General features: G+C 42.6%; 1 protein-coding gene across 6 annotated transcripts; it reads left to right on the top strand.

Moving 5' to 3' along the window:
* Window positions 1-685: 685 nt before the first annotated feature.
* LOC117473100 (epidermal growth factor receptor substrate 15-like) lies at window positions 686-25,049 on the top strand. 6 transcript variants are annotated; one of them, XM_034118629.1, is made up of 11 exons: window positions 686-880; window positions 6,575-6,632; window positions 8,580-8,741; window positions 10,233-10,430; window positions 13,476-13,634; window positions 14,297-14,377; window positions 14,612-14,768; window positions 15,384-15,428; window positions 15,884-15,916; window positions 16,049-16,511; window positions 18,044-18,241. In XM_034118629.1, exons 1-10 carry the CDS (start codon window positions 819-821, stop codon window positions 16,438-16,440), a joined length of 1,347 nt encoding a protein of 448 aa, XP_033974520.1. In that variant the 5' UTR covers window positions 686-818; the 3' UTR covers window positions 16,441-16,511; window positions 18,044-18,241. The 6 variants fall into 6 exon arrangements, with proteins under 6 accessions (XP_033974520.1, XP_033974512.1, XP_033974497.1 ...); XM_034118621.1 differs by having other exon boundaries at window positions 6,575-6,659; XM_034118606.1 differs by lacking the exon at window positions 686-880 and having other exon boundaries at window positions 6,247-6,632.
* Window positions 25,050-25,384: the final 335 nt, after the last annotated feature.

Genomic DNA, 25,384 nt, shown 5'->3' with positions numbered 1-25,384 from the left:
CGAGTAGTTTTGGTATAGTATATTTTGATGCCAATCATTTTATACTCTAACTTGAGTAAGATTTGAATGCAGGAATATGTTCCTTTTAACACATTTTTACTTTAATATTGCTCTTGGGCGCTTCTGGGGGTCCAAGAGGATCCAGTCAGTGCCCCCTGTAACACTGTGGCCCCCCTCCAAAAGAAAACATCTATTATAAGAATGTAATTAAATGAATTGAAACTTTACTGAAACAAATTCTGTTACTAAAACAAACACCCACAAATAAAATAATAAAGATCGGCTGCATAAATAATGTGTATTACCCCAATCTGTAACTAAACTAAATGGTAGATGTCATTGACACAACTCAAGTTATTAAAACAAAAAACAATAATGGTATTTTGTGTTTTTTGTGTACTTAAAATCTTGAACACTATCTTTGTTTCCCTTGTCCAGCATTAAATGTGCCCCTTTCATTCAATAACTGGACCCAGCAGGAACACCCCAGTACAATTCTTCTAGAACCGCCATTGGTGTATAACATCTGAGAAGGCTACTTCCTCCACCTTCATTAAAGCGCTGACAAGGACTTTATTTTGAAAGGGTGAACAGGAAGTCCTGTGTGCTGTTCCCGCGCTGCTCTGCCTGACAGACTGACTGCTCTGTGTCACAGTCTATGATCGCAGCTAACGGGGTCCACCCTTTAGTTAACCGAGACCAGACAGAGAGTTTAAGGACGGTCCGGTAACCTGCAGCTAGGTGTACCTCCGCTGCTGCATGAGCCCTGTCGGTACCGGAGGCGACAGTCAGAGGATGAGAGCGCGAGCACTGCAGTAATGATGCGTTTTATTGTGGACTGCCTGAGGACACCGCGCGCGAGGAACCCGAAGGATGAAGGGTAACGTTTAAACGCTCTTTGAGAATTATAACACAAGTATGTTCTAGCTGTATTCCCATCAGTCCTTTCCAAAAAAATAGTTGGCGGTTTAAACTTAAATTAAAGAATTTAAAACGAAAATGTAGGCTTTGAATCGAGAGTAAATGTAGGCTTTAAGTAACCTAGTGTAGTCTGCAGTAACATGCAGGCCTGCACAAATTGTGTTAACAGACGGGTTTAGTGAACATCATTAGCCTATGGGACATGTCTGCCAAATGTAGCATCACTAAGCCTACCTGGGGGGTAATAACCTTTATATGAAGTCTGTGGTAATAACCAAACCACACTTACTCAAGCTGATACAATGTTTGCCTTCACCTGAGTATTCCCATGTTATCCTAATATAAAACATTATGGAGGAAACGCTTTTAATTTAAGTCCATTATATTTGATTTAGTTATTTTTCAGATCGCATTTTGAGCCAAAACCTATACATTGTGAGCCACAATGTACATGTTGAGCCACAATGTGTGACGAGATTAAACTTCCCAACAGTATGTCAATTATTTTAAATTGTCCTCACTCAGCCAGATTAATGTTTCTTTAATTACGCATACATTTATCTGCAATAATAAGCAAGTAATAGACCAATCGCATAACCCAGCTAATACTGATATCGATATTTGACAGTTGACAACAATCTGATAAGTATAAAGTGAAATAAACACATAACATAAAAAAACAATCCTTATTATCCCTCAGATTGTCTTTAATAACTGTGTTCAAGATACTGTATAGTCAGCGGAACATTTTACAACGTAAAAACCTTCTTGCGAGTGCTCTGGAAACTTAAATCTGGTATGGCATCTTTGTAGTCAAATGTGTTTTTTAATTATCGGCTAAGATAAACATCAATATCCAGATATCTGCAGTATCTGGTGCACTGGCTGATACAAATAGTCACATTTTGCAGCCAACATGTTTGTACATCCAGCAGACACAAAACAACAGCATCATTTATTTGAGTCATGTTTGTGTCAAAAAGTCAAATATTCTCTCTTATAGCTCTGCTTTTGTCTCCACCCGCTTCTAAAAACATCAGCGTCAACATGGTTGATATTGCAGTGTTTAGTGAATGTGCCATGATGGCTGATTTAAAGGGGCAATAAAGCTCTGCAGAGCTGCATTTGTGTGATAGTACTCTGCAGTTTTACTACAAATGAGTACCTCACACATAGTCATTTCATTGAACTAAAAAGGATAGTCCTTTTGTCTGATAAAGCACACATATCAATAAATTACTCGACAGAATACCTTAAAGTGGACCTATCATGCTATATTTGAATAATATATTGTAGGGCCATACCTATATAAGGTATATTTATATGTTTTCTTTTTCAAAATACCAAACAGATCATGCATTTTAGCCATGCCTCATTTCGCTCTATTTTGCTTTCCTCCACCCTGTCTTTGCATGCGCTGCAGCTGACCACGCCCCCCTGCAAAGGAGGGGGCCGAGTTACGAGCGTTGTGTTACCATGCTGTTACCATGCCACGGCAACCTCTCATTCCCCTGATAGGTCAGCTCCGCCGTCCTGACGTCAGAGAACTGTTCAAATCTGGATCAGTCTGTATCAGATCCGTTGCAGCCCCGTTTTTAGAGATTTGGGTATGGAGGAAAATAGAGAGGGTTGTGTTTTCTGACACTTGGTGAGTTCCCTGGAACACCGGGGACACATATTCATGTAAAAGACGTGCAAAAGTGCATTTTGCATGATAGGTCCCCTTTAAGGTGATCTGTATATAGAAGGATGTTTCAAATTCAATACATACAAACAAATCCTGCATAAGTAGGGCTGAACGATTAATCGATTTTAAATCGAAATCGCGATTTTAAATGATGCAATTATCAAATCGCAAAGCCTGCGATCTTTTTTTTCTTCTTTTTTTTCTTTTTTTTTTTTTCTTGTGTGTCAGTCATCCACACCAATCAGAAGTGCTGTGCTCCACATGTACCAGTCATTGTTAACCAATCAGAAGTGGCCCATGATAGTAGGTGATCCAAATGGCTTCCAATGGAGCTTTCCTAGATGGTTTGGTGAAACAAAGCATCTGAGTCAGGTTAGTAATGCTCCATCACATGTTTCTATTACAGGGTGAATCTTAAACTGAAGCTTGACTTTAAAAGCAACCCAACGGAAGTTTCATGTAAGTTTAGTTCTTTCACTCGTAGCTCGGGCTGCGGGGGTGCTAGAGGGAGCACGTTGATACGACCTTCCTAGCCGGAGATATGGCCGCATTTTACAATAGACTTCCGTTGGGTCGCTTAAAAACAAATATCGCAAATCGAATCGCAATCGCAATATCTGTCAGAAAAATCGCAATTCGATTATTTCCCCAAATCGTGCAGCCCTATGCATAAGCACTCACCTCTGCATCCTATCAGACCAAAGTGTGCTCTGGTCAATAAACTGTTCACCGTGTCAGCAATCTGGACCATTAAACATATTGCCTCACACCGTAAAAGGCTTCAAATTCAGAGGCAGACGCAGCATCAGCAGATAGCTGCTGAGTTAACCAAACTGAAGACCTTTGTGAAATGAAATGCCTGTTTCAAATAGTCATGCGTATTCCAAACTAATGTACTGAAGTCCATTTTTGATGAAGTATTTTCTATCCATGTATTCTTTCAAAAGAGCAGAGAATCGGCATACTTAACAACTGAAGCATCATTACGTGGATGAATGACCACATGAAGAGATCCGTGCTTCCTGTCAGTAACTGGGTTAGAGGCAGCACTCACGGACAGGCTTCAGATCATAGTGACACACGAGCTGCAGCAGTAATGCTCACACTGTCAAAGCTCACACTCAGATGGAAGGAATTGACGTAATAAAACCCCAATGAGGTGTAATAAAGTTGTACCTTTTAGATCAGAAAAGATGAGATGCTTTATCAATAAGTCATTCAAAAGAAAAAGTATCTTCAATACATTCATCTGCTTGTCTTGGCCATGTAGCAGGAAATGAAACTCCTTTGTGGGGTCGACTTTTAGACCGGCTAAACAACATCTCACTACAGTATATCACCTCATGTCTGAAAAATTTAGTATTTTCTGTCTTTTCTTACATTGTTTAGAAATACAATTCCTGGGTAGGGTTAGGGTTACCCTACAAGTCAAGGTGCCTGCTGTCAAAAGCATTCCATTTAATAAAACAGTATTTAAATGTATTTCTTATATATAGTGTCCATTGTTTTAGCTACAGTAACTTAAACTTGCAAAAATAACTTTTGTCATATTTGCAATCCTGACATTAGCAAAAAAAATCTAGTAATACTAAAAGTCTCTAAAAGACCAATCAGAGCTGAGGGAAGTCTTACCTGTCAATCACTGCTACTGAACTCCCATTTGAGTCATCTGACGCTGTACAATGGGAATGTGAGCTCCAGCTGGTGGGCGGGGCTTGGCTTTGGTTCGATTGTTTTCAACAGGGTCACAAACCTTAGGCGCGTTCACACCGGAGTACTTTTACCCGTACCTTTCCCGTTTAGTTCCGATAGTGCCTGGAATTTTGCGTTCACACCAAAAAGAGTACTTAGTTCAGAGAACTTTTACCCCCATTGTTAGTGCCTGCTAGAGAGGTGGTACTATCCTGGGGAGAAAAAAGTACCAATTTCGATTGGCTGGGCGAATTGCAAACCACGCCCCGTAAAACTCTGAAAAGTTTTGTGAAGCCGCCATTGTATTTGCTGGCATTAGCATTATTAGCATTAGCATTAGCCCCGCGTACCAACGGAGAGAGAATAACTTATGGCAACACAAAAAAAACATGGGAGCGGTGGAGATGAGGAGTGATCGTTCTGGCGATTTACTCGGAAGGCTTCAGTAGAAGCTGCTGGGAGTCCCAGCAGCTTCTACTGAAGCCAGTCCCCAACTCCGGGGACTTCCGGCCGGGGACTCCGGGTGGCAGTATACGCCGTGAAGTTGTTTGCGGCCTGCCAGTAAACCCAAAGCAGAAGAAGAAGAAGACGAAGAAGAAGAAGTGACGTCAGCGGCTTCATTTGCGTAATCTTCCCTCAGGGAACTTATTCCGGTGTGAACGCGATCGGCTCTTAGTTCAATGGGGGTACTAAGTGCTAGCACTAAGTACTGGGCACTAAGTACGACAAAGTACTTGGTGTGAAAGCGGCTCTTGTCATTTTCTTGACAGAAAATACAGTAAAATATATTTCTGAAAGCATTTATTTGTATTATCATAGATCATAATTAAACGGTAACAATTAACAATTAACTGCCTCAATTGGCACAAAATAAATACCTAAATGAATGCAGCTTTTTTTTTAATATTTTAGATTCCTTGTCTGCTATACCACATAGTTAAGTGACTGATAAAGCACTCTATGAATAAAATGTATAACCATTATCTTATTTGAATATTACTACATTCATGACATTTGATTAGATTAGACTGAAGTATACACTCACAAATAATGATTGTGTTTCAAATCGTAACCTTATAATACATTTATGAAGGGTGTTGTTGAAACAGGATAGAAGTGTTACATTTATCATCTTATTATGATGATGCCGTGAATTCATATTGATTGTTTCAAACATTTGCCTGTACAGACTGCTGCTCTGATGTTTTTATGAATGGCTCAGCCTCTGTTTTCTGTGTGTGTGTGTGTGTGTGTGTGTGTGTGTGTGTGTGTGTGTGTGTGGTGTGTGTGTGTGTGTGTGTGTGTGTGTGTGTGTGTGTGTGTGTGTGTGTGTGTGTGTGTGTGTGTGTGTGTGTGTGTGTGTGTGTGTGTGTGTGTGTGTGTGTGTGTGTGTGTGTGTGAGGGCTGCTCAATTCATCGTATTTTAATCGCAATTACGATTTTGGCTTGCAACGATTATGAAAACAACATAATCGAAATAAAACGATTATTTATTTATTTTAATAAAAAAATAATAAAAAAATAATTATTTAAAAAGAAAAAAAATGATTGGTTTTTCAGTTGAATTATACTCAAAGTTCAGGGTAATCAACTGTTAAAAACATACTGTTCACATTTTTCTTTTCAATAAATGGATGTTTTCAAAGTAAATGGATAATCGTTTTTTAATAATCGTGATATCAATTATTGACCCAAATAATCGAGATTATGATTTTTACCATAATCGAGCAGCCCTAGTGTGTGCGTACGTGTGTGATAGACTGATGCATACTGCAGTGTTCAGTGATGGAGATGGAGGGGGGAGGAGTAGGAGGGAGATGTGTGAGGACTAGAGGAGACTCGTGATGGTAGGAGGTGAGACAGGAAGGAGGAGGAGAAATATGAAGGGAGGAGACTAGGGGGGAGGAAATACATTCTCCTATGGATGGATAGACATACTCTAGTGTTCTCACTCTGACTCATCCCCCTCTCCCTTTCAACTCTCACATTGGTGCATTCTGCCTGTGTGCACCCTGGGGACACACACACACATACACACACACACACACACAGAATACACACACACACACAGACACGTTCACAGAGCGGCTCCGCCTCCTCTGCAGTGTAGCGACAGCCAGCGAGGGCAGCAATGGAGGAGAAGGCAGTGAAGCAGGAAAAAATAGAGGGATCATGGGAGGGAGTGCAGGATGGAGGGAAGGCAGACTGGAAGAACGACTGCTCCCTCTCCTCCCTCCTTAAACACTCCTGTCTCCTCTGCTGGTCCTCTCCCAGGGACACCGACGTGGTGGAGTCGGACGAGAGGGTCCTCGCCAAGGCAACGGAGATCAGAGTAAGAAGACCGCAGCACCTCGCTCTGGTGTGTGCATGATTGTGTGTGTAATACATCCGTGTGAGTGTGTTCTGTGTTGGTCTCTCATAATGTGTTAATAACCATGATGTAGACAGGACACAGAGGACAGGTAGGTGTGTGTGTATTTATGGTGCCTCCAGTTTGGGATTCCTCCATCACTGCATTTCCCATGATGCTCTCATGTGATGTCATGATGCTGTTAAACAGGCTGTATGAAGCTGTGCACACACTGCTCTGTGCAGGTCTGGGTTACTGCTGGACCCAGGGGTACCTTCTGGTTTGTTGATTTATTTCATTTCAATGTAATATAATGGCAATGATCAATTGACCAGTTATCATTTCTCACCTGTAATGACCTAAAGAACAGAGGCCAGGTGCAAAAATCCACTTGAAATGTCTTTATTTTTTTAGTTGATATGGTGTAGATGTAGAAATATGTAGAAATGATATTAAGGATTTATATATATTTTAGGATATATATGTCTTTGAACCCAAGCCACACTGAAAGAACTGAACACTTTTAATTAAATGTATTATGTCAACCGATTTCACATAACTGTATTGGGTTAGTTTAAAGCGTAATATTACGTTTAAATACAAGAATATGCTCAAAAATGTCAGTGTTACTACTAAACATGATGTTTTAGAGAATTTAAAAAAAGAATGAAAATGTATGTAGTTTCCTTGTCCATAGGCAGACAGAAATAACAGTGCAGATATTTAACAGATATAGAAAACAATATTGATGAGACATGCTGAGCGGTAGTACTATCAAAACATGTATGCTAAAAAAGGATATTGGCTTTTTATAGGCCATATCTTTTTCCATGAAAGTGAACCCGTCCCACTGCACTATGAACACCAAGCCCTGGACTACTTTGATACTAAGGATGAGGTCGATCATGAGCCAAGATCTACTGCTACACTGATCAGAAGTATATACTCAAAAGAAGAATCATTTGTTTGGACTGACCATGTCCAAAACATATATTTCCTGTTTGATATTGTTGTGTTTTCCCTTTAGCTGTTGTGTTTTTTGAAATGTTGCTCTGTGCTTGGGATGTTGTTGTGGTTTTTGAAATTTATTTTTGAAATGTAATGGTGTTTTGTGAGATGTGATTTTGAAATGGTGCTGTTTTTCAGAAATGGTTCAGTGTTTTTTCCAATGTTTTTCAGAACCATATTAGTGTTTTTTGAATCTGTGTTTCATTTTTTTTTTTTTAAACATGATTTGTGATTTGACCTTGAGGGCATATTCATAAGGCTGATAACGTCCATCCAATGGGCTGATAAGAACTGCGCCTGTATGTGTGTGTGTGTGTGTGTGTACATCTCCATGCATATTTAATCAGTCCATATTTAAGTTTGAATCACTGTAATAAATCCTCTGTGTGTTTGCGTGTGTGCGTGTGTGTGTGTGTGTGTGTGTCTGTGTGTGTGTGTGTGTGCGTGTCTGTGTGTTTGTGCGTGGGTGTGTGTGCGTGGTTGTGTGGGTGTCTGTCTGTGTGTGTGTCTGTCTGTGTGTGTGTGGTTGTGTGTGTGTCTGTCTGTCTGTGTGTGTGTGGTTGTGTGTGTGTCTGTCTGTCTGTGTGTGTGGTTGTGTGTCTGTCTGTGTGTGTGTGTGTGTGTGTGTGTGTGTGTGTGTGTGTGTGTGTGTGTGTGTGTGTCTGTCTGTCTGTCTGTCTGTCTGTCTGTCTGTCTGTCTGTCTGTCTGTCTGTCTGTCCTGTCTGTCTGTCTGTCTGTCTGTCTGTCTGTCTGTCTGTGTGTGTGTGTGTGTGTGTGTGTGTGTGTGTGTGTGTGTGTGTGTGTGTGTGTGTGTGTGTGTGTGTGTGTGTGTGTGTGTGTGTGTGTGTGTGTGTGTGTGTGTGTGTGTGTGTGTGTGTGTGTGTGTGTGTGTGTGTGTGTGTGTGTGTGTGTGTGTGCAGGAGCTGGAGAATGCAGTGACAGTGGAGAACCTGGAGCTTCAGGAGCAGCAGTCGGACCGCAAGGAGCTGGAGGAGACTCTGGGGAACCTAGAGACACACAAAGAGAAGCTGGTGCAGCAGGTGAAGGCAACACGGCAGATGTGCTATGAAGAGAGTCAGAAGGTAAAATACATGAGGACCTCTTAGATACATTTAAAAATGTGTGTATATACAAGGTGTTATATCTGATGTGTAGCTACCTTTCAAATGCTTCTTGGAGGATTCGTCAGTCTGTGATGCTGCTTCATGTTTGTGTTGACAAGGGGTTTCTCATTGATCTCGGATATTTTTAAAGAACCAATTCACACTTTACCACCAACTGGAGCACAAACAATACTTATTTGAGGGATTGAATACTATATATCGAATTAGTATTATAATTTTATTTAAAAAAATGAACAGTCTTATGTCGAGCTAGTTCAGGACAAGATACTTACCAAGTGGGACATTTGGATGCTACAAAAGAATCTTGCTTTATTGTCAATATAGTTATTGTTTCAATATAATTGGCTAATAAGCAAGGGTTACCCTTAAAAGACAAAAACAAGGTATGCAATTGTTTTTGCCCTACTTATTTTACTTCATTATGACATTTTTATGTACTTATTTCAATTATCCGGTAAGCAATACTTTTGTTTTTATTCATAGGATGCAAGCTAAAAAGAAGTTGAAGGCTATACAGTAACTCCTCATTAGCTTTCTTACATTCGCTATGCAGTGTAGCTAGCTTCATGGCAAACTGGTCAACATATTGACTCACTGACTCTCACAGCGACTATTGAACTGTGATGAGGTTCAGCAGGTCACATGGCTGCTAGATGGACCACACAGCTCCAACTTGACATTACAGTACATGTCACTTGTTAGACGCTTTTATCCAAAGCAACTGACATACATTCAGTACTGTGGGAGATCCCCACAGGAGCAAGTTGGGGTGCCTTGCTCTCCCCTGATCTGAAGACCAGCGCACTATACCACTGAGCCACAGCCTGCCCTTTACTGTTAATCATTTACCTTCTTATATACTGCAGGTCAAATGTTTCATCTTCACTTATAAAAACACAGGATCATTTTTTTGGGATGATACTTTAAATCTGAAATGAAGTGCAGTACAAGTATTACGTAGAAGGTGGTGGAAATACTAGTACAAGTACCACACAATAGTACCTAAGTACAGTAATTGGAGTACTATAGACAACATGTATGGATTCCCGTTTCTCACCGCATCCACTACAAACTCCTGGTCCTCACCTCAGCCGGTTTGCTTTCCACCCCCAGGGCCAAACTCCGGAGCTTTGGGGACAGAGCCTTTTCTGTGGCAGCCCCGAAGCTCTGGAACTCCCTTCCCCAAGACCTCCGTGAGTCTGAGTCCCTCACCCTGTTCCAGTCCCGCCTCAAGACTCATCTCTTCAACTCTGTATATCCATAAGCCCCCCCCCCCCCCCCCCTCAATCAACTTCCTCATGACTGCCCTTTCTGTTTATCTTATTATTCTAAACAACAGTATAAATTGCATTTTCCCTGCACAGTTTGATCCTCTGAAGCGTGCTCATTGTATCAGTGAAGTGCATGTGACAGGTGAAGACTAATCATCACACTGTGTATTCCTGGCAGATCCTGTCCCTGCAGGCGGAGGAGGGGGTGAAGGAGAGCCAGGTGGAGGAGTATGAGAGGGAGCTGGCCAGAGTCAGGTGGAGGCTGAAGAGGCTCAGAGACGAGGTGAAGCAGGCCAAGAGGAAGGTGGAGGAGGCCGGAGAGAGGGACACCCCCCTGCAGGACTCCATCAGGCAGTCCTATGAAGAGATCCTGCAGGTACGGGGGGGCGTGCATCTTTACACCTGTGTGAATGATTCTGTGATAGCGATACTGTGAAGGTGGGGAATGGCTGTAGAAGGTAGAGGGAACGTCCACCAATCAGAATTGCAGTAGCCAGAGCCCTAACCCCCGCAGTGTACAGTAGATGTCTCCTTGGGGAAGATGTTCAAATCCTAATTGTCCCCAACGGCATTTCAATGTTCATGTTTATGAGCGGGTGCACCTTGTATGGCAGCCTAAAGTAGAAGTAAGGAATACTCTGTTTCAGTAAAAGTCCTGCATTCAAAATGTTCCTCAAGTAAAAGTAGAAAAGTATCAGCATCAAAATATACTTAAAGTACCAAAAGTAAAAGTATTCATTGTGCAGATTGGTCCATTTCAGAATAATGTATATGATATGTTTTATAATGATTGATCATGAAAGTGTTCTCAAAGCTGGTAAAGGTGCAGCTAGTTTGAATGACTTTGTATACTGCAGGGTAGCTTGTGGATTTACTCCAGGTGGAACTAAAGTCTGATTTAACACTTGGTTAGATTTCATATCATTCATCCACATCTGTGAAGTAACTAAAGATAGTTAATGAAGTAAAAGTACAGGATTTACCACTGAATTGTAGGAGTAGAAGTACAAAGTAGCAGAAAATGTAGATACTCATGTAAAGTACAAATACCTAAAATGTGTACTTAAGTACAGTACTTGAGTAAATCTACTAAGTGACTTTACACCTCTGCTCTGGATGAATGAGTGTGTTCGGGGTGAATGCTGGCTTGTGTTCAAACTTGGAGAGGTCGCTAAGATCAGATGCTATGCTATACATGTGAAATATTAAAGAGCGCTATGGAACTCTCTAAGATGGTTGAGCTAGCGGGTCATATACCTGGGCTTATTCCCCACTCTAACCGTTTGACTGAACCAGGGGACCTATGACTCGTGTCTCCCCCTCTGTCTCCCCCTCTGTCTCCTCCTCTGTCTCCTCCTCTGTCTCCTCCTCTGTCTCCTCCTCTGTCTCCTCCTCTGTCTCCTCCTCTGTCTCCTCCTCTGTCTCCTCCTCTGTCTCCTCCTCTGTCTCCTCCTCTGTCTCCTCCTCTGTCTCCCTCCTCTGTCTCCCCCTCTGTCTCCCCCTCTGTCTTCCTCCTCTGTCTCCTCCCCCCTCTGTCTCCCCCTCTGTCTCCTCCTCTGTCTCTCCCCCTCTGTCTCCCCCTCTGTCTCCCCCCTCTGTCTCCTCCCTGTCTCCCCCTCTGTCTCCTCCTCTGTCTCCTCCCTCTGTCTCCTCCTCTGTCTCCCCCTCTGTCTCCTCCTCTGTCTCCCCCTCTGTCTCCTCCTCTGTCTCCTCCTCTGTCTCCTCCTCTGTCTCCCCCTCTGTCTCCTCCTCCTCTGTCTCCTCCTCTGTCTCCTCCTCTGTCTCCTCCCTCTGTCTCCTCCTCTGTCTCCCCCTCTGTCTCCTCCTCTGTCTCCTCCTCTGTCTCCCCCTCTGTCTCCTCCTCTGTCTCCCCCTCTTCTCCCCCTCTGTCTCCCCCTCTGTCTCCCTCCTCTGTCTCCTCCTCTGTCTCCCCTCTGTCTCCCCCTCTGTCTCCTCCTCTGTCTCCCCCTCTGTCTCCCCCTCTGTCTCCTCCTCTGTCTCCCCTCTGTCTCCTCCTCTGTCTCCTCCTCTGTCTCCTCCTCTGTCTCCCCCTCTGTCTCCCCCTCTGTCTCCTCCTCTGTCTCCTCCTCTGTCTCCCCCTCTGTCTCCTCCTCTGTCTCCTCCTCTGTCTCCTCCTCTGTCTCCTCCTCTGTCTCCTCCTCTGTCTCCCCCTCTTCTCCTCCTCTGTCTCCTCCTCGTCTCCTCCCTGTCTCCTCCTCTGTCTCCCCTTCTCCTCCTCTCTGTCTCCCCCTCCTCCTCCTCTTCTCTTTCTCCCCCTCTGTCTCCTCCTCTGTCTCCTCTGTCTCCTCCTCTGTCTCCCCCCTCTGTCTCCTCCTCTGTCTCCCCCTCTGTCTCCTCCTCTCTCCCCCTCTGTCTCCTCCTCCTCCTCTGTCTCCTCCTCCTGTCTCCCCTCCCCTCTGTCTCCTCCCCCCTCTGTTCTCCTCCTCTGTCTCCTCCTCTGTCTCCTCCTCTGTCTCCCCCTCTGTCTCCTCCTCTGTCTCCTCCCCTCTGTCTCCTCCTCTGTCTCCCCTCTTTCTTGTCTCCTTCCCCTCCTCTGTCTTCTCCTCCTCTGTCTCCTCCTCTGTCTCCCCTCTTCTCCCCCTGTCTCCTCCTCTTCTCCTCCTCTTTCTCCCCCTCTGTCTCCTCCTCTGTCTCCCCCTCTTGTCTCCTCCTCTGTCTCCTCCTCTGTCTCCTCCTCTGTCTCCTCCTCTGTCTCCTCCTCTGTCTCCCCCTCTTGTCTCCTCCTCTGTCTCCTCCTCTGTCTCCTCCTCTGTCTCCCCCTCTGTCTCCCCCTCTTGTCTCCTCCTTAAAGGCAATTGTGTCAAAATCAATTCCAAAAAGACATATCTTTTTTCTGAAAGGATCTTAATGCATATATCTTCTAGAGCAGTCAAGCAAAAAAAAGAATCCAAACTAATGCCATGCTTCTTGAATAAGAAATCGATCTGTTTTGCCCCCCAATAAAGATATTTCTACTAGGGACATTAGAGATGAATACACTGTTTGATTGAATAATATCTTTTCATTGGAGGGGCCTTTCATAGCACCCAAGGACAGCTCCAATGGATACAATAAACACTTAACAAGTAAACACAGCAACATATATAATAACAGGGAGGACAGAAAGAGAGACATACTTTAAAAGCAGTTATGCATGGGGGACAGGAAGTAGCATGAACAAACCGGACGACTAAAGTGAGTAGGCTGATCTGAACAGCTGAGTTTAGGAGGTAACCCTAACCCTAACGTGTTGAACAAGATGTGCTGGATTCGGACAGGGATGGAGTCTGGAGATGTGCTGTCCAGGGTGACACCGAGGCTCTTGACCGTGTCCTATTTTCCCACTTTGCTGGTTCATTTGTCCTGAGAGTCATCAGTCTCTCACTGTTTCCTCATGCTCCATACCCGTCTGTTCCCTCAGGAGGAGCACACGCTGTGCTCTCTGTCAGGCAGTGCCATGACTCCAGAGAGCCAGCTGGAGGAGTCCACCTCCCCTGCAGACACCACGGAGGATGACCCACTGCCCATGAGGCCTTGGGGAAGGAGCCAATCACTGCCTGCCTATGCTGACCTCATCATGGTAAATCACAGTAATGATGCACCCACACTGTACTTTGGCTAGTAAGTCCTCCAACAATGCAACATGCAACATACTTGTTGTAAATAGAGTAAAATCAAATAAAGCAGAATGTAAAATGAAGTACTGTCCAGTGGAATAAAATCAATGCATATTGTAATAACGTATAAATAAATATGTAGACTTTAAACATAATGTGTTTTAAAGCATGAGAGCCACCATTTTTAATGGTGGATAGTAGGGCTGTGCAATTAATCGTATTTTAATCTCGATTACGATTTTGGCTTGCAACGATTACGAAAACAATGTAATCAAAATAAAACGATTATAATTTTTATTTAAAAAAAAAAAAAATGTAATTTCTTTTTTTTTTTTTTGGTTTTTCTGTTGAATTATACTTAAAGTTCAGGGTAATCAACTGTTAAAAACATACTGTTCCAATTTTTGTTTTTCAATATATGGATGTTTTCAAAGTAAATGGATAATCGTTTTTTAATAATCGTGATATCAATTATTGACCAAAATAATCGTGATTATGATTTTTGCCATAATCGCACAGCCCTAGTGGATAGGTGTGATTACCTTTATCGCAAAGTAGATGCATTTTATTTTCTGTGAATGAGCATTGTTCTCTTTCTCTGTCCTTCCTCTCTGTCTGTGTGCAGAGGGCCAGTGGCTCGTCTTTCTGCAATAATCTGGCAGATACCAGAGAAGAAGCAGGCGACAGTGGGACCAGCTCCCCAAAGGTAGCAACTTCACCACTAAACACGTCATCAAATAAACACGTGAAAAATACAGCTTTGGTAAAGCACAAATATATGAAATATGTGTAGTTGCAGAGTGTATGACAACATATTTCTATTGCAGGCTGAAATCATACATGCTTATTTGAATTGTTACACAGTTAGTAATGATTGAAATGTATGAACACACTGTCACCAGTCTAATAATGTAAAAGTGTGTGTTGTCATGTTTCACAGATGGACAGGTCCGACATAGAGGACGAACCAGAGGACGGGGTGTTCAACACTGAAGGGGAGAAAGAGAGAGAGAAGGAGGAGGCCACTGTTAGTCCTGACGCTGTCAACCAGCTGGACTTCTACCAAGCAGACCCCTTCGCCCACTGCCAGAGTGAGCGTATGTATCACTGTCAGGCTGATAGGGCCTCTCACTGAATCACTGCGTAACAAAATGACGTTTTCTTTTGGACAAATATCTGTCACAGTCTAGTTCATTTAATTACCACTTTCCAACATATGAGATAAGCCCATGCTGCATTCTGTGATGATGATGATGCTACATTGTAAATAACACATTCCCGATATGTATGACATAGCTGTTAGCATCCAGTGGGCAGTACAGTATACTCTATGACATACATTTAGCTTTAAGCAGCTTATAATACATAATTAATATATGAAAAAAAACACATCAATTCAATATTCAAATAAAAAAACAATCATTCATTTTCTAATTATTCACATTGTTATTCCAATAACTACTATAAATGACATGTACAAAGTAAAAGCATAAGATTTAGAATTGTTGGCAGATAAAACTGACTTGGGGCGTTTTAAACTAGCATGGATAAGAAATGTTGTCCCACTGTTCATAACTCTAACAACTGCCCTGGTGAGGACTCGGGGCAGGTTGCAGTCTTAGTAAACTGCTTTGTCCTGTTTTTAATTCTCACCATGTATCTTTCTTTTTTTATTCAATTATTTTACAATTGATGTCTGACTTGATTTGTAGATGACCTCTTCAATGAAGACCTGTTCCCTAAAACTGACTCGTCTGGTGAGTAATAATACTCTAGTTAACTACATTCATTTCACTTTCAGGTGTTCTACTTACCATATACTGTGACTTTATTTGTATTTGAAACTCTCTGAAAGCAAGTATTATATAATTATGGATTCAATGCTTCATTGTGGTTACAGTATATGTACAAACACAAATCTAGTGTAAACTAAATGGTAGGATTGAAAATGCTTTTAGAAAGTGGGGTTCACTCAATTATTAAACTCAAGTAAAAGTGCTTGTCCTTCATACTTTTAATCCACTCCAATTAAGGGGCAAATACTGTTTACTGTGCAATATGCATTGTTATTGATTTGACCAACAATCCTGTTAAAATGACCTCAACACATGCATATCATTTTTCATAATGAATGCTCAAATACAACACATTTTGCGGCGAATGCTTAGCATTTGATTTGATTTGACTTATGTACCACTGCTTCTGGTTTCAGGGTTTCTATCTGCTGCTGACACAACTCTTACTGGTACAGCTACTGTTGTTGAGAGTGCTTGTATCATGGGGCCTGGTTCAGCTTTTCTCTTTGTTTTCAATATGATCTAAATTATTAAACCATTGTGACATGTCACTGAGTTTTTATGAATTCTCTGTTTGCCAGGTGGATTCGCTTCAGACCCTTTCAAAGGCAGCGACCCCTTCGCAGCAGATGTTCTGTTTCCAGAGGGGCAGGTCGATGATGGGGCGGGAGATATTGGGGATGAGGCCGACACTAGTCTGTCCTGCGCTGAAACCAAAGCCTCAACAGGAACTCAGTGCTTCGAGTCTGAGTTCCCCAACGAAGACAGCGACATCGAGATTAGCTACAGTCAAGAGGACCTGGACGCCATCGCCCAGGGAGACGATCCTCTGGGGTTCAAACCCATCCAGAGCTCCTCTGAGGAGCTGGGGCCGGTGCCGATCCAGGGCTGGAGGTCCCAGGGGCAGTACTCCATAGAATCAGACCCCAATGGGTATGAGCTGGACCTGGGCGCTGTCTCCCCCCCCCTCTGACATAGAAGAACTGAGTCTGGGATATCCACCTGAAGAGGCTGCCACCAAGACCACAGCAGGACTGGAACAAGGTCATTTTACACACACACATACACACTTTTCAAATGTTATACTCATTTTTATACTATATATGTTCTTCCGTCCTTGGGTCTCTTGAAAGGCGCTATAAAAATTGAAATTATTATTATTATTCTATCGTATATATTTTTTATACTTAAGTGTTTTAAACTACAACACATGCATCTTGCTTTCCTACGTATTAATGTCTAAGGGCAGTGGTGGAAAGTTACTAAGTATATTTACTCAAGTACTGTATTTAAGTACACATTTGAGATACTTGTACCCAAGTATTTTCATTGGGTACTATTTCATACATCTACTACATTACAAGCAAGCAATTGTTTTAATTTGAACTCCACTACATTAATTTGAGAGATTTCATATCTGGTTACTTTTAAAAGTCAGATTTTGACACACAATAAACAAACACAAAACACTTTTAAAATATGCATAATTGCTATTAAAACATCAAACCTTATATTTAAAGGTGGGGTAGGTGATTTTGGAGAAACCAGCTCGAGTGCGCTAGAATTTGAAAATACACAACCGGAAAAAATCTGCCACTTCCTTACAGAGCCCCTCCTCCAACACACACGAACGCGCACATGACCAATGAGGGCACGAGATAAGTTTGTGCACAGATGGAAAGCTGACAGGCAGGTAGGCCATCCAGTTATTTTAGCCGGGCCGGCTAAAATGATTGGTCGGGCTTTTTACAGTATTACGGCTTCCACAGATGACATTTTTTTATGGATTTTTTGTCAAAGCACTTAAGATATTCATTGCTATCGGGATGTTAAGAGCTTTCCATGGAATATAACAAAAAGTGTATCTCGAGCCGGTTTCTCAAACTTACCTACCCCACCTTTAAGTAACTAAAACAATAGGTGGGTTAACTGAAAATGAATTGGCAGCAAATTGTTTGTTAAAAATATTTCACAGTTCCAGCTTCTTAAATGTGAATATTTGCTGCTCGTTCTTTAAAATCTTTTTTTTTAAAGATGAGTACTTTACTTCTTATACTTTAAGTACATTTTCCTAATCGAACGTTAATACTTTTTCTATAAAAACACTGAGTATTTTTACAGTGTGGTGTTAGTCATTTTAATCAAGTAAATAATCTGAGTACTTTTTCACCACTGCTTAAGGGCCAATTTACATCACACAAATATAAGCCTAAGTACTTCTTCTTTTAAGTAACTAAAAGAAGAACGAAACTGAGGTATAGAATCAGCTGATCCTTTACGATTAAATAAAAAGTGAGATCTATTATTTTATATTCTATATAAATGAGTTGCTTAAATAATATGAATACAAGTATTAAGTATGATGAACAAACAGCTTGATTCCTGTGGGCTCCTGTCTTTGAACTTCTCCCCATGGATATAACCAGCTCTGCGCAGCACCCTTGTTACTGGTTGATTTAGTCATTTATCCTTTACTGGCCTCTACATGAACTACTATGTGATATTTGGTCCTCTTTAAATACATTTAAAATGTTTCTCATGTCCTAGCCTTGACAGCTTAATATTTTCTTCTCTAGGTCTGAGTCCTGGTTCAGCTCCGGCTGTTCCTCAGCTCGCAGAACAACTCACAGTATGTGCTGGCGACATGGAAGAGGAACCCCAAAACCGTGCGACTCCCCTAAACTCCCAAGACTCCGATAACCTTTTCAATCTGCCAGACTCTGATCAGAACAGAGAGCTCAGCTTCGATTTAAACTACGAACCGACCAGTCAGTCTTCCTTCGACCCATACGGCTTCAAACTCAGTCCAGAGCATTCCAGTCACACCCTCCTGGACCCTGATGAGGCTGAACTCAGCCCAGAACCCACTGAAAACGACCTGACCTTTGACCCTGAGCCCTCCTCTAGTCAACCAGACCAACTGACCATGGATCAGTATGAGTTTGACATCACTTCCTCCCAAATGGTGCGGGACTCTGACCCTTATGGCTTCAAGCTCAGCCCTGAGGAAGAGAACCAAGAGGTCTTGGACCTCTCTGGCCATGATACCCAGGAGGCAATGGATCTTTGCAACTATGACGACACAGAACAGGTAGAACCCTCTAACTATAGCAACCAGGAAGTACTTGAACCTGAAAACCAAGAAGTGCTTGAACATTGTCGCCACAATGACCAGGAGCTGCTGGATTTGTGTAACAATGGAAACCTTGAAGTGCTGGAAGCTTCTGGGCTGGACAACACCGGGTTGGTTAGCAATGAAAACCAGCAACTCCTAGATATCTGTAGTCATGACAACCAGGAGGTGGTGGATCCCTATTGCAATACCACGGAGGAGGAACTACTTGAGCCTTGTAACTATGATAACCAACAAGTGCTGGAACCTTGTAGCCATGGCAATCAGGAACTGCTGGATTTCTCCCTTCCTGAAAATAAGGAAGTGCTGGATTTAGATAGCCACGGCAACCAAGACTTAGTGGATTTTGGTAGCAAAGAAAATCAGGAAGTTGTAGTTTCAGGTAGCCACTCCAACCAGGAACTCCTGGATCTCGGTAGCAACGCAAATCAGGAACTGCTAGATTTAGGTAGCCATGACAACCAGGAGGTGCTGGACTTGTTTGGTAAGGAAGTTCTCCCTGAAACAAACAACAACCAATACTTTGTGGAACCAGAGCATGATGTCAGTCCTACCAATAACAGCTCAGACAGCGATGTGGCCTCAGAGGACCTGCTGGGACTGGACCTCAGCAACACCAGTATCTGCTCCACCAACAGAACACACACTGCCGACCCCTTCAACACCTCTGCCCCCCACAACTTTGCTACATTCAACGCCCCCAGCGGCCCCAACCTGCTGGAAGGTGACCTCGGTTCAGTGTTTGGAGCTGGAGGATACATTGGGTGTCCTGATGTAGCAGACGACCTGGCCCCCCTGGAGAGAAGGCAGGCCCACCCTGTAGCAGAGCCGATACGGCCCTTCAGACCAGTGAGGCCTCCTCGGCCCTCGCTACGGGTGAGTGGGAAACACACAAATGCAACTCACACAGGGTAATCTTCAGATGATCGGTTCTTAAAGGTCCCATGTCATGCTTTTCCGGTTATTACCCGTCCCCTTGTGTGTTATGAAGGTTTTTCTGCATGTAAACGGTGTGCAGAGTCACAAACCCTCAAAGTACACCCTGTAGCGAGTAAAACTCTAACACAGAAAAGACCTGTCTATGCTGCCCCAGAACGCCTCGTTGGAGATTTCTCTTTTTCCATTGTTTACTTCCTGGGTATGGTGACGTGCCCATACCCAAATGGACCCATTGGTCCAAATGGATCAATCCTTGGAGCCGTTACGTTACGTCCGCGGAGCTATTAGGTTAAGTCCGTGGATTGGTCCAAATGGACCAATTCGCGGACTTCCTCACACACACACACTCAATCTTTTCTCAGCTGCAGCTCCGCCGATATCTCCTCCCTGAGACGGCGGGACGCGGCGAGGCTGTGAGTCGGTGTGTGAGCACACACACAAACTCCCAGTGTGTTCGGGCTGGTTTCGGGCTGGGTTTCGCTGTGTCTCGCTGTCTCGCAGACGGCCACTGGGCTCATAGGGAGGGGGGGGGGCAGGAGCTCCAACAAGCCGTGTAGGACAGAGAGTGAATACACATACTATACAGAGATGCTGTATGAGAAACCAATGTGAGTTTGGAACATTGAACAATATAAATCTATTCTAGTAGACCTCAACAATGGAATTATGATCAGTAGAAATGGCCATGACATGGGACCTTTAAGCTGCTTTTTCATTCGATTTGCTCTTTGCTCTCCGCGAGGTTGGGCGCAGAGACTTGCGGTGAAAACAGTGAGTTAAGTTTTCTTTTTAATGGTTATGTACCCTGCTAGCTTGCGCTGCTACATACAGCTGACATCTGATTGGTTGCGCAGCGAAAAAGTCAGCGGCATTGTTACGGCCGCCGCCTCCCCGGTCCTGTTAACTCTGCTTCGACTGTTTTATGTAAATGAGCTGTGCGGTTGCCCTGATGTCATTGGCTACTCATCTCCCGGTCCACCCCCGAAGATTGTGATTGGAGCATGCCGGGCCCGACGCGCTCCAATCCCAGCGCACACCTTCCGGAGACGACTACAAAGCCTGTGGACAACTATCAGTCGGGAGGCTCTGCTGTGTGAACAGACGCCTCTCGCTACTTGCTCTTCGATTGTATACAAATCTGTTAACAGTGGTTCTCTCGAGTGGTCCGTATTTAGTTAGTGTTGTTGTGATTAGATGTGCCTAGAGTAGCTTAGAATTACGTTGGCTATTGTCCTCTAGCTTAGCTGTGTTTTCCTACAGTCTCCTTTAGTTAGTTTGTACCACTTTAATAGTGAGAGTTGTTTTGTTGCTATTTTGTTTATTAGTATCTATTCCTTTGTGTTTGATTAGGCTCCCTTTTAGAGTCCTCCCTTTGTTTGGTTGCTCATTTAAATCTGCGCCCTTTTGGCCTTTTCGTTTGCTCCAGGCTGCTTGTCTGCCATTTTGTTATCCTGTTATTTAATAAACTGCTTGTAATTATTACCAATTCCAACTGGTGTATGTTGCTCTTCCTCTTCCCCTAGTTGGGACCTAACAGGCATTGAGGTCAAAGTTGAAATAATTTGAATTTTGAGCTCAGCACTCTACAGTAGCACTTCCACCTAGCTCTCACCAAAGAAACACAACGGCAACTTCAGCACAGAGTCCGTTCACTTTTTAGTTATTGCAGCTATAGTATCCGAGACCCAACCCTCAACTGAGTCAGGAAACATCCAGATTATATTCATTATAATGTTTCGATAAGGTCCCATGTATTTGGTTCTGCATTTTGGATGGTTGTGTGTATTCAAATTCTATCCCCATTCCCTTTTATTTCTAATAATCTTTTGCACATGTAGTTGTGGTTGGTACTTTATTATCGGATCCAAAATGTTTGACCCTTGAAAAGTTAACCTTTCATAGTTTGAAAAGTGGTACAGATAGACGACAGTGAGTTGATTTATCATGCTGAATTCATTTCCTTTGAATGATCATTGGCATGATTTTATGGTTTCATATAAATTAATTCCACCTTGTCACACTGCCAGGGTCCCCTTAGGGGGTGTGCCCCCCACTTTGGGAACCACTGGCTTAACAGACCATTTACATGCACCGACAGAAACCTACATATATAACACACTACAGGGAGAACCCAAAAAGAAAAATAGGGCCACTTATTCTTATCATGAATTCATAGATGTCTATACTAATAGATTCAATATAAATAATAATCCTGTTCCTTGTCTTTTGTGTGTTTCAGCACAAGGAGAAGGCTCAGTCCCAGAATCAGGGCATTGACCTGAAGTGATCTCTCACCAACCATCACGCATGTGGGGGTTACCACGTCAACAGGTTCCCATGAGCACCACGCAAACACAAGAGATGGAGAGGAAGAGGAGACAAGTAAGAGGACGGGCCACACCATGGAGGCAAAGGGAGGGTGGGGAAAAAAAAGGGGGGTGATTAAATAGATGGGAGGGAAAGAACATTCTGCTGTTATTCATTGCAATAATTCAAGTTCCAGTTTCTTTTGATGCTTCAAGGGGACACTTTAGAGTCACAATGGGAAGATGAGAAGTATGCAGGATGTTAAACTACAACTACCATGGGACAAACTGATGCCATCAGGTTTATTGGCTATTTATACAAGTCAGGGTTGAGAAGAACAATATGAAAAAAAGGAAATGATTCAAAGGGTGTCCTTGTTCTGTAGTGGATTGACCCTAAATGGCTGATTTGGCAGTCATTCATAAAAAAATGAAATGATCTGTAATTTATTCACAATACCTGCTGCCAACTCCCTCCGTAGTCCTCTGACCCTCGTAGTTCAGCTTCCCATCCCTCCCCCCTACCGGTAATGACATTAGTCCAGATGAAAAAAAAATATCTCCTGTATTTATTTGAGCTTTTTTATTTGAGTGTTGGAGCATGTGTAAGTGGACTTCGGAGATAAAATGTAAATAAATGATATACTCAGCTATTGTGGTTTTCAGATTATCTAGTCAAACAGTAGTTTTAGGGTTTGATGGATGAGAGCTGTATAAAGTCAGGTTGTACAGTGGATATCTCTACCGTCACCATGGTAACAGTGTTTTCAGTCATCAGTAACTAGGTGCTCCTTAAAGAGTGTCTTCACTGCAGGCTTAAGCTGTGTTTCCTCGCATGATACGGCATTAGCATTTCATTTCCCACTGCGGATCACCGGGAGACTCGCTTTCATCTGCGGGAGATGAGGGTCTTACCAGGCAGTGGGAATGCAGCATTAGAAGTTTCACTGCCATCAGCCCCCCCCCCCCCATCATGTGTCAGAAGTGTGCTGTGTTGCACCTGTATCACTCCCAATGTCACAGCATCATGACGAGGAGAACACCTGCACACCACTGCCCAAAGAGGTGATCCAACGAATATTCTAATGATGTTGAATTACTCTTTAAGCATTTTATCCACTAAAAGTCATAAGTGGACATTATAATAATGCACTCCAAAACAAATGGACCACCAATGAGTTAAATGGCCTTTGCATCAGTGTCCCAGTTCCATATGATAAACCAATACAAAGCAAAAAATATGCACTAATGTCGGCTGTGCAACATCCTGGTTGTTATTATACAAGGAATATATGTTTGTATCTGTCCCAGGCCTATACATAAAGTATGAGCTGACTGACGTAAGTGCAACTTCGATAACTACTGCCAATTCCAGTAAAGGAAACAAAACAGCCACAAACACGTTAAATAGGACCACTGGTGTCTTCACACCACTTATCGTCTTCACTATTTACAACTGTGAAAAGCTATGATGTCGCATACTGTGCCAGAGTGCCCACAAGCACACAACACTTTGAAGTCTCTTTGTTGTTATCTCTCTTTTTTCACTTTCATGTTCATTGTTTACTCAATCTGATTTAGCTTAATATTCATACGTAAACATCAGCACATATGGCAGCAGATCTACCAAAAGATAGAATTGCTACAAATATTTGAGAGTACTGAAGTTTATTTCTACACTGTAATATTGGACCGCATATTATCCTAAAAAACAGTAACAACTCGGCTATACTATATGCTTTACAGATTGGTGCAGTGAAGTTAGCAGCCAAAAAGAAAACATGACTTTGAGACGAGGAAGTGGTCAAATGCTAACTCATTTCGGGGGTTAAAGGACTTGTTCAATCTGTGCATTGCATTGTGGCATTAAAGTTGAAACCAAAGGCACATACAAAAGTCTTGCCAATTTAGTTAGCATGCTGACACCATTGTAATGAAGTGTCAACCTGCTGAATGCTCTGAACCTGCTCAGAGTCTGAAGTATGGAACTGGGACACAGCTGGGATCAGAGCCCAGGTGGATCTGAGCCGAGCAGCTGACCGCTTTACAGCACGGAACACAAGAGGGCCTTCCTTAGCTGTGGTAGACTCAAAAGTGTTTCTTACAGCCAGGTACCAGATCTGAACGGCCAGTGAGAAAATCTCTTCCGACATGCTTATCAAAGGCATCAGAGAGGGGGAGTGATAACAAATAGAATTGGGATTTATGGTTAATGTAGTCCTAACTGCTCTACTAGCATTAGCTCCAGGCTATCTGTGAGCACAGTCCTGCTGGTTGGATCAAAATGCAAACATCTCCCATTATACCTTTGTCAAACCTGCAATAAGTGTTGTTTGCCACATGGGGGCAGCAGAAACAAGCTGTGAATACAACATTTGCAAATCCTTGCCTTTAAGTGAACTTGGTGAACTTGTTAGCAAACATTTGCTTACAGAGCAACATTTATTTGTGTCACCTGATGAAGGACCAATATTCAGTCTCTTTTAGCTCTGCCTGGTCAACTCCTGAGGGGAATATCCGTCTCTGTAGCCGTTAAACACTCCACTCTGTCCACGAGCTAGTCTCTCACTGTGTGTGCTGCTGAAGGGTGCAGCTGGACAGTGAAGCTCACCAAAGCTCTGCAAATACTCCACAAATACTGTATAACCAATACATGTTATTCTCTGGGCTGCAAAGCTTTGTACATTCAATATACCATGTAACCAGTTCATACAAATACGATGAAACTGTAAGTATATAGAATTATCCTTGTATAAAATGAAAAATGTGAATATTGGTGTGTCCTATGCACATGAGGAATATATATCCCAGATGACAGTCCCCTCACACTGGAACAAACCTAGCAGGCTCTGAAGGAACATTTCAGTTCACGCCTACCTCATAACTACTTTGCCATGATTGCATGACAACACTGTGAACCATGTGAAAGCAACATTCTGTGATGTTTGACTCTTTGTTAATATGTGCAGTCAAGAAGACAATGCAAATTAATGAACGGTTGTTTTAGCGAGAGGCCTCAATCTGACATTATGATGGCTTTACACCAAGAGAAATTAGTCTACAACAGTCAAAGTTAACCTGAAGGCCAGTTATTGATGTCCTTAGCTCTCCTGCCATGTGTTGTTGAAAATGTTTCATAGTCACTACACTAAAAAAATTGGAACGTTGACTTTAATTAAATGTATGAAATAGAAATATCACATAACTGTATAAGGTTAGATGAAAATAAAAAATATTAGGTTTAACGTAATATTATTGCTTTCAACTAACCTACAGTTATGTGTTGACATAATACATTTCAATCAGGAGAGACTTCATTTTGTTTAAAGAACATTTATTGACTCATGCCATATGATAAATGTTAAGTCTTTGGCGATTAGACCCCGATCCTGAAATGGTATATCTAAAGGGGGAAATGCAGCCGTGAGCATATAGGGAACCCCTCGGGGTCTAGACACTGGTGATGATGCTGAAGATCTGGATTTGATGAGGAGATGGGATGAAGAGGATGCTTAAGATCTGGATTTGATGAGGAGATG

The sequence above is a fragment of the Trematomus bernacchii genome, unplaced genomic scaffold (genome assembly GCF_902827165.1).
Source record: "Trematomus bernacchii unplaced genomic scaffold, fTreBer1.1, whole genome shotgun sequence".
Taxonomy (NCBI): domain Eukaryota; kingdom Metazoa; phylum Chordata; class Actinopteri; order Perciformes; family Nototheniidae; genus Trematomus; species Trematomus bernacchii.
Note: the sequence above shows the minus strand (reverse complement) of the source record. Positions and strands in the feature narration are given on the sequence as shown.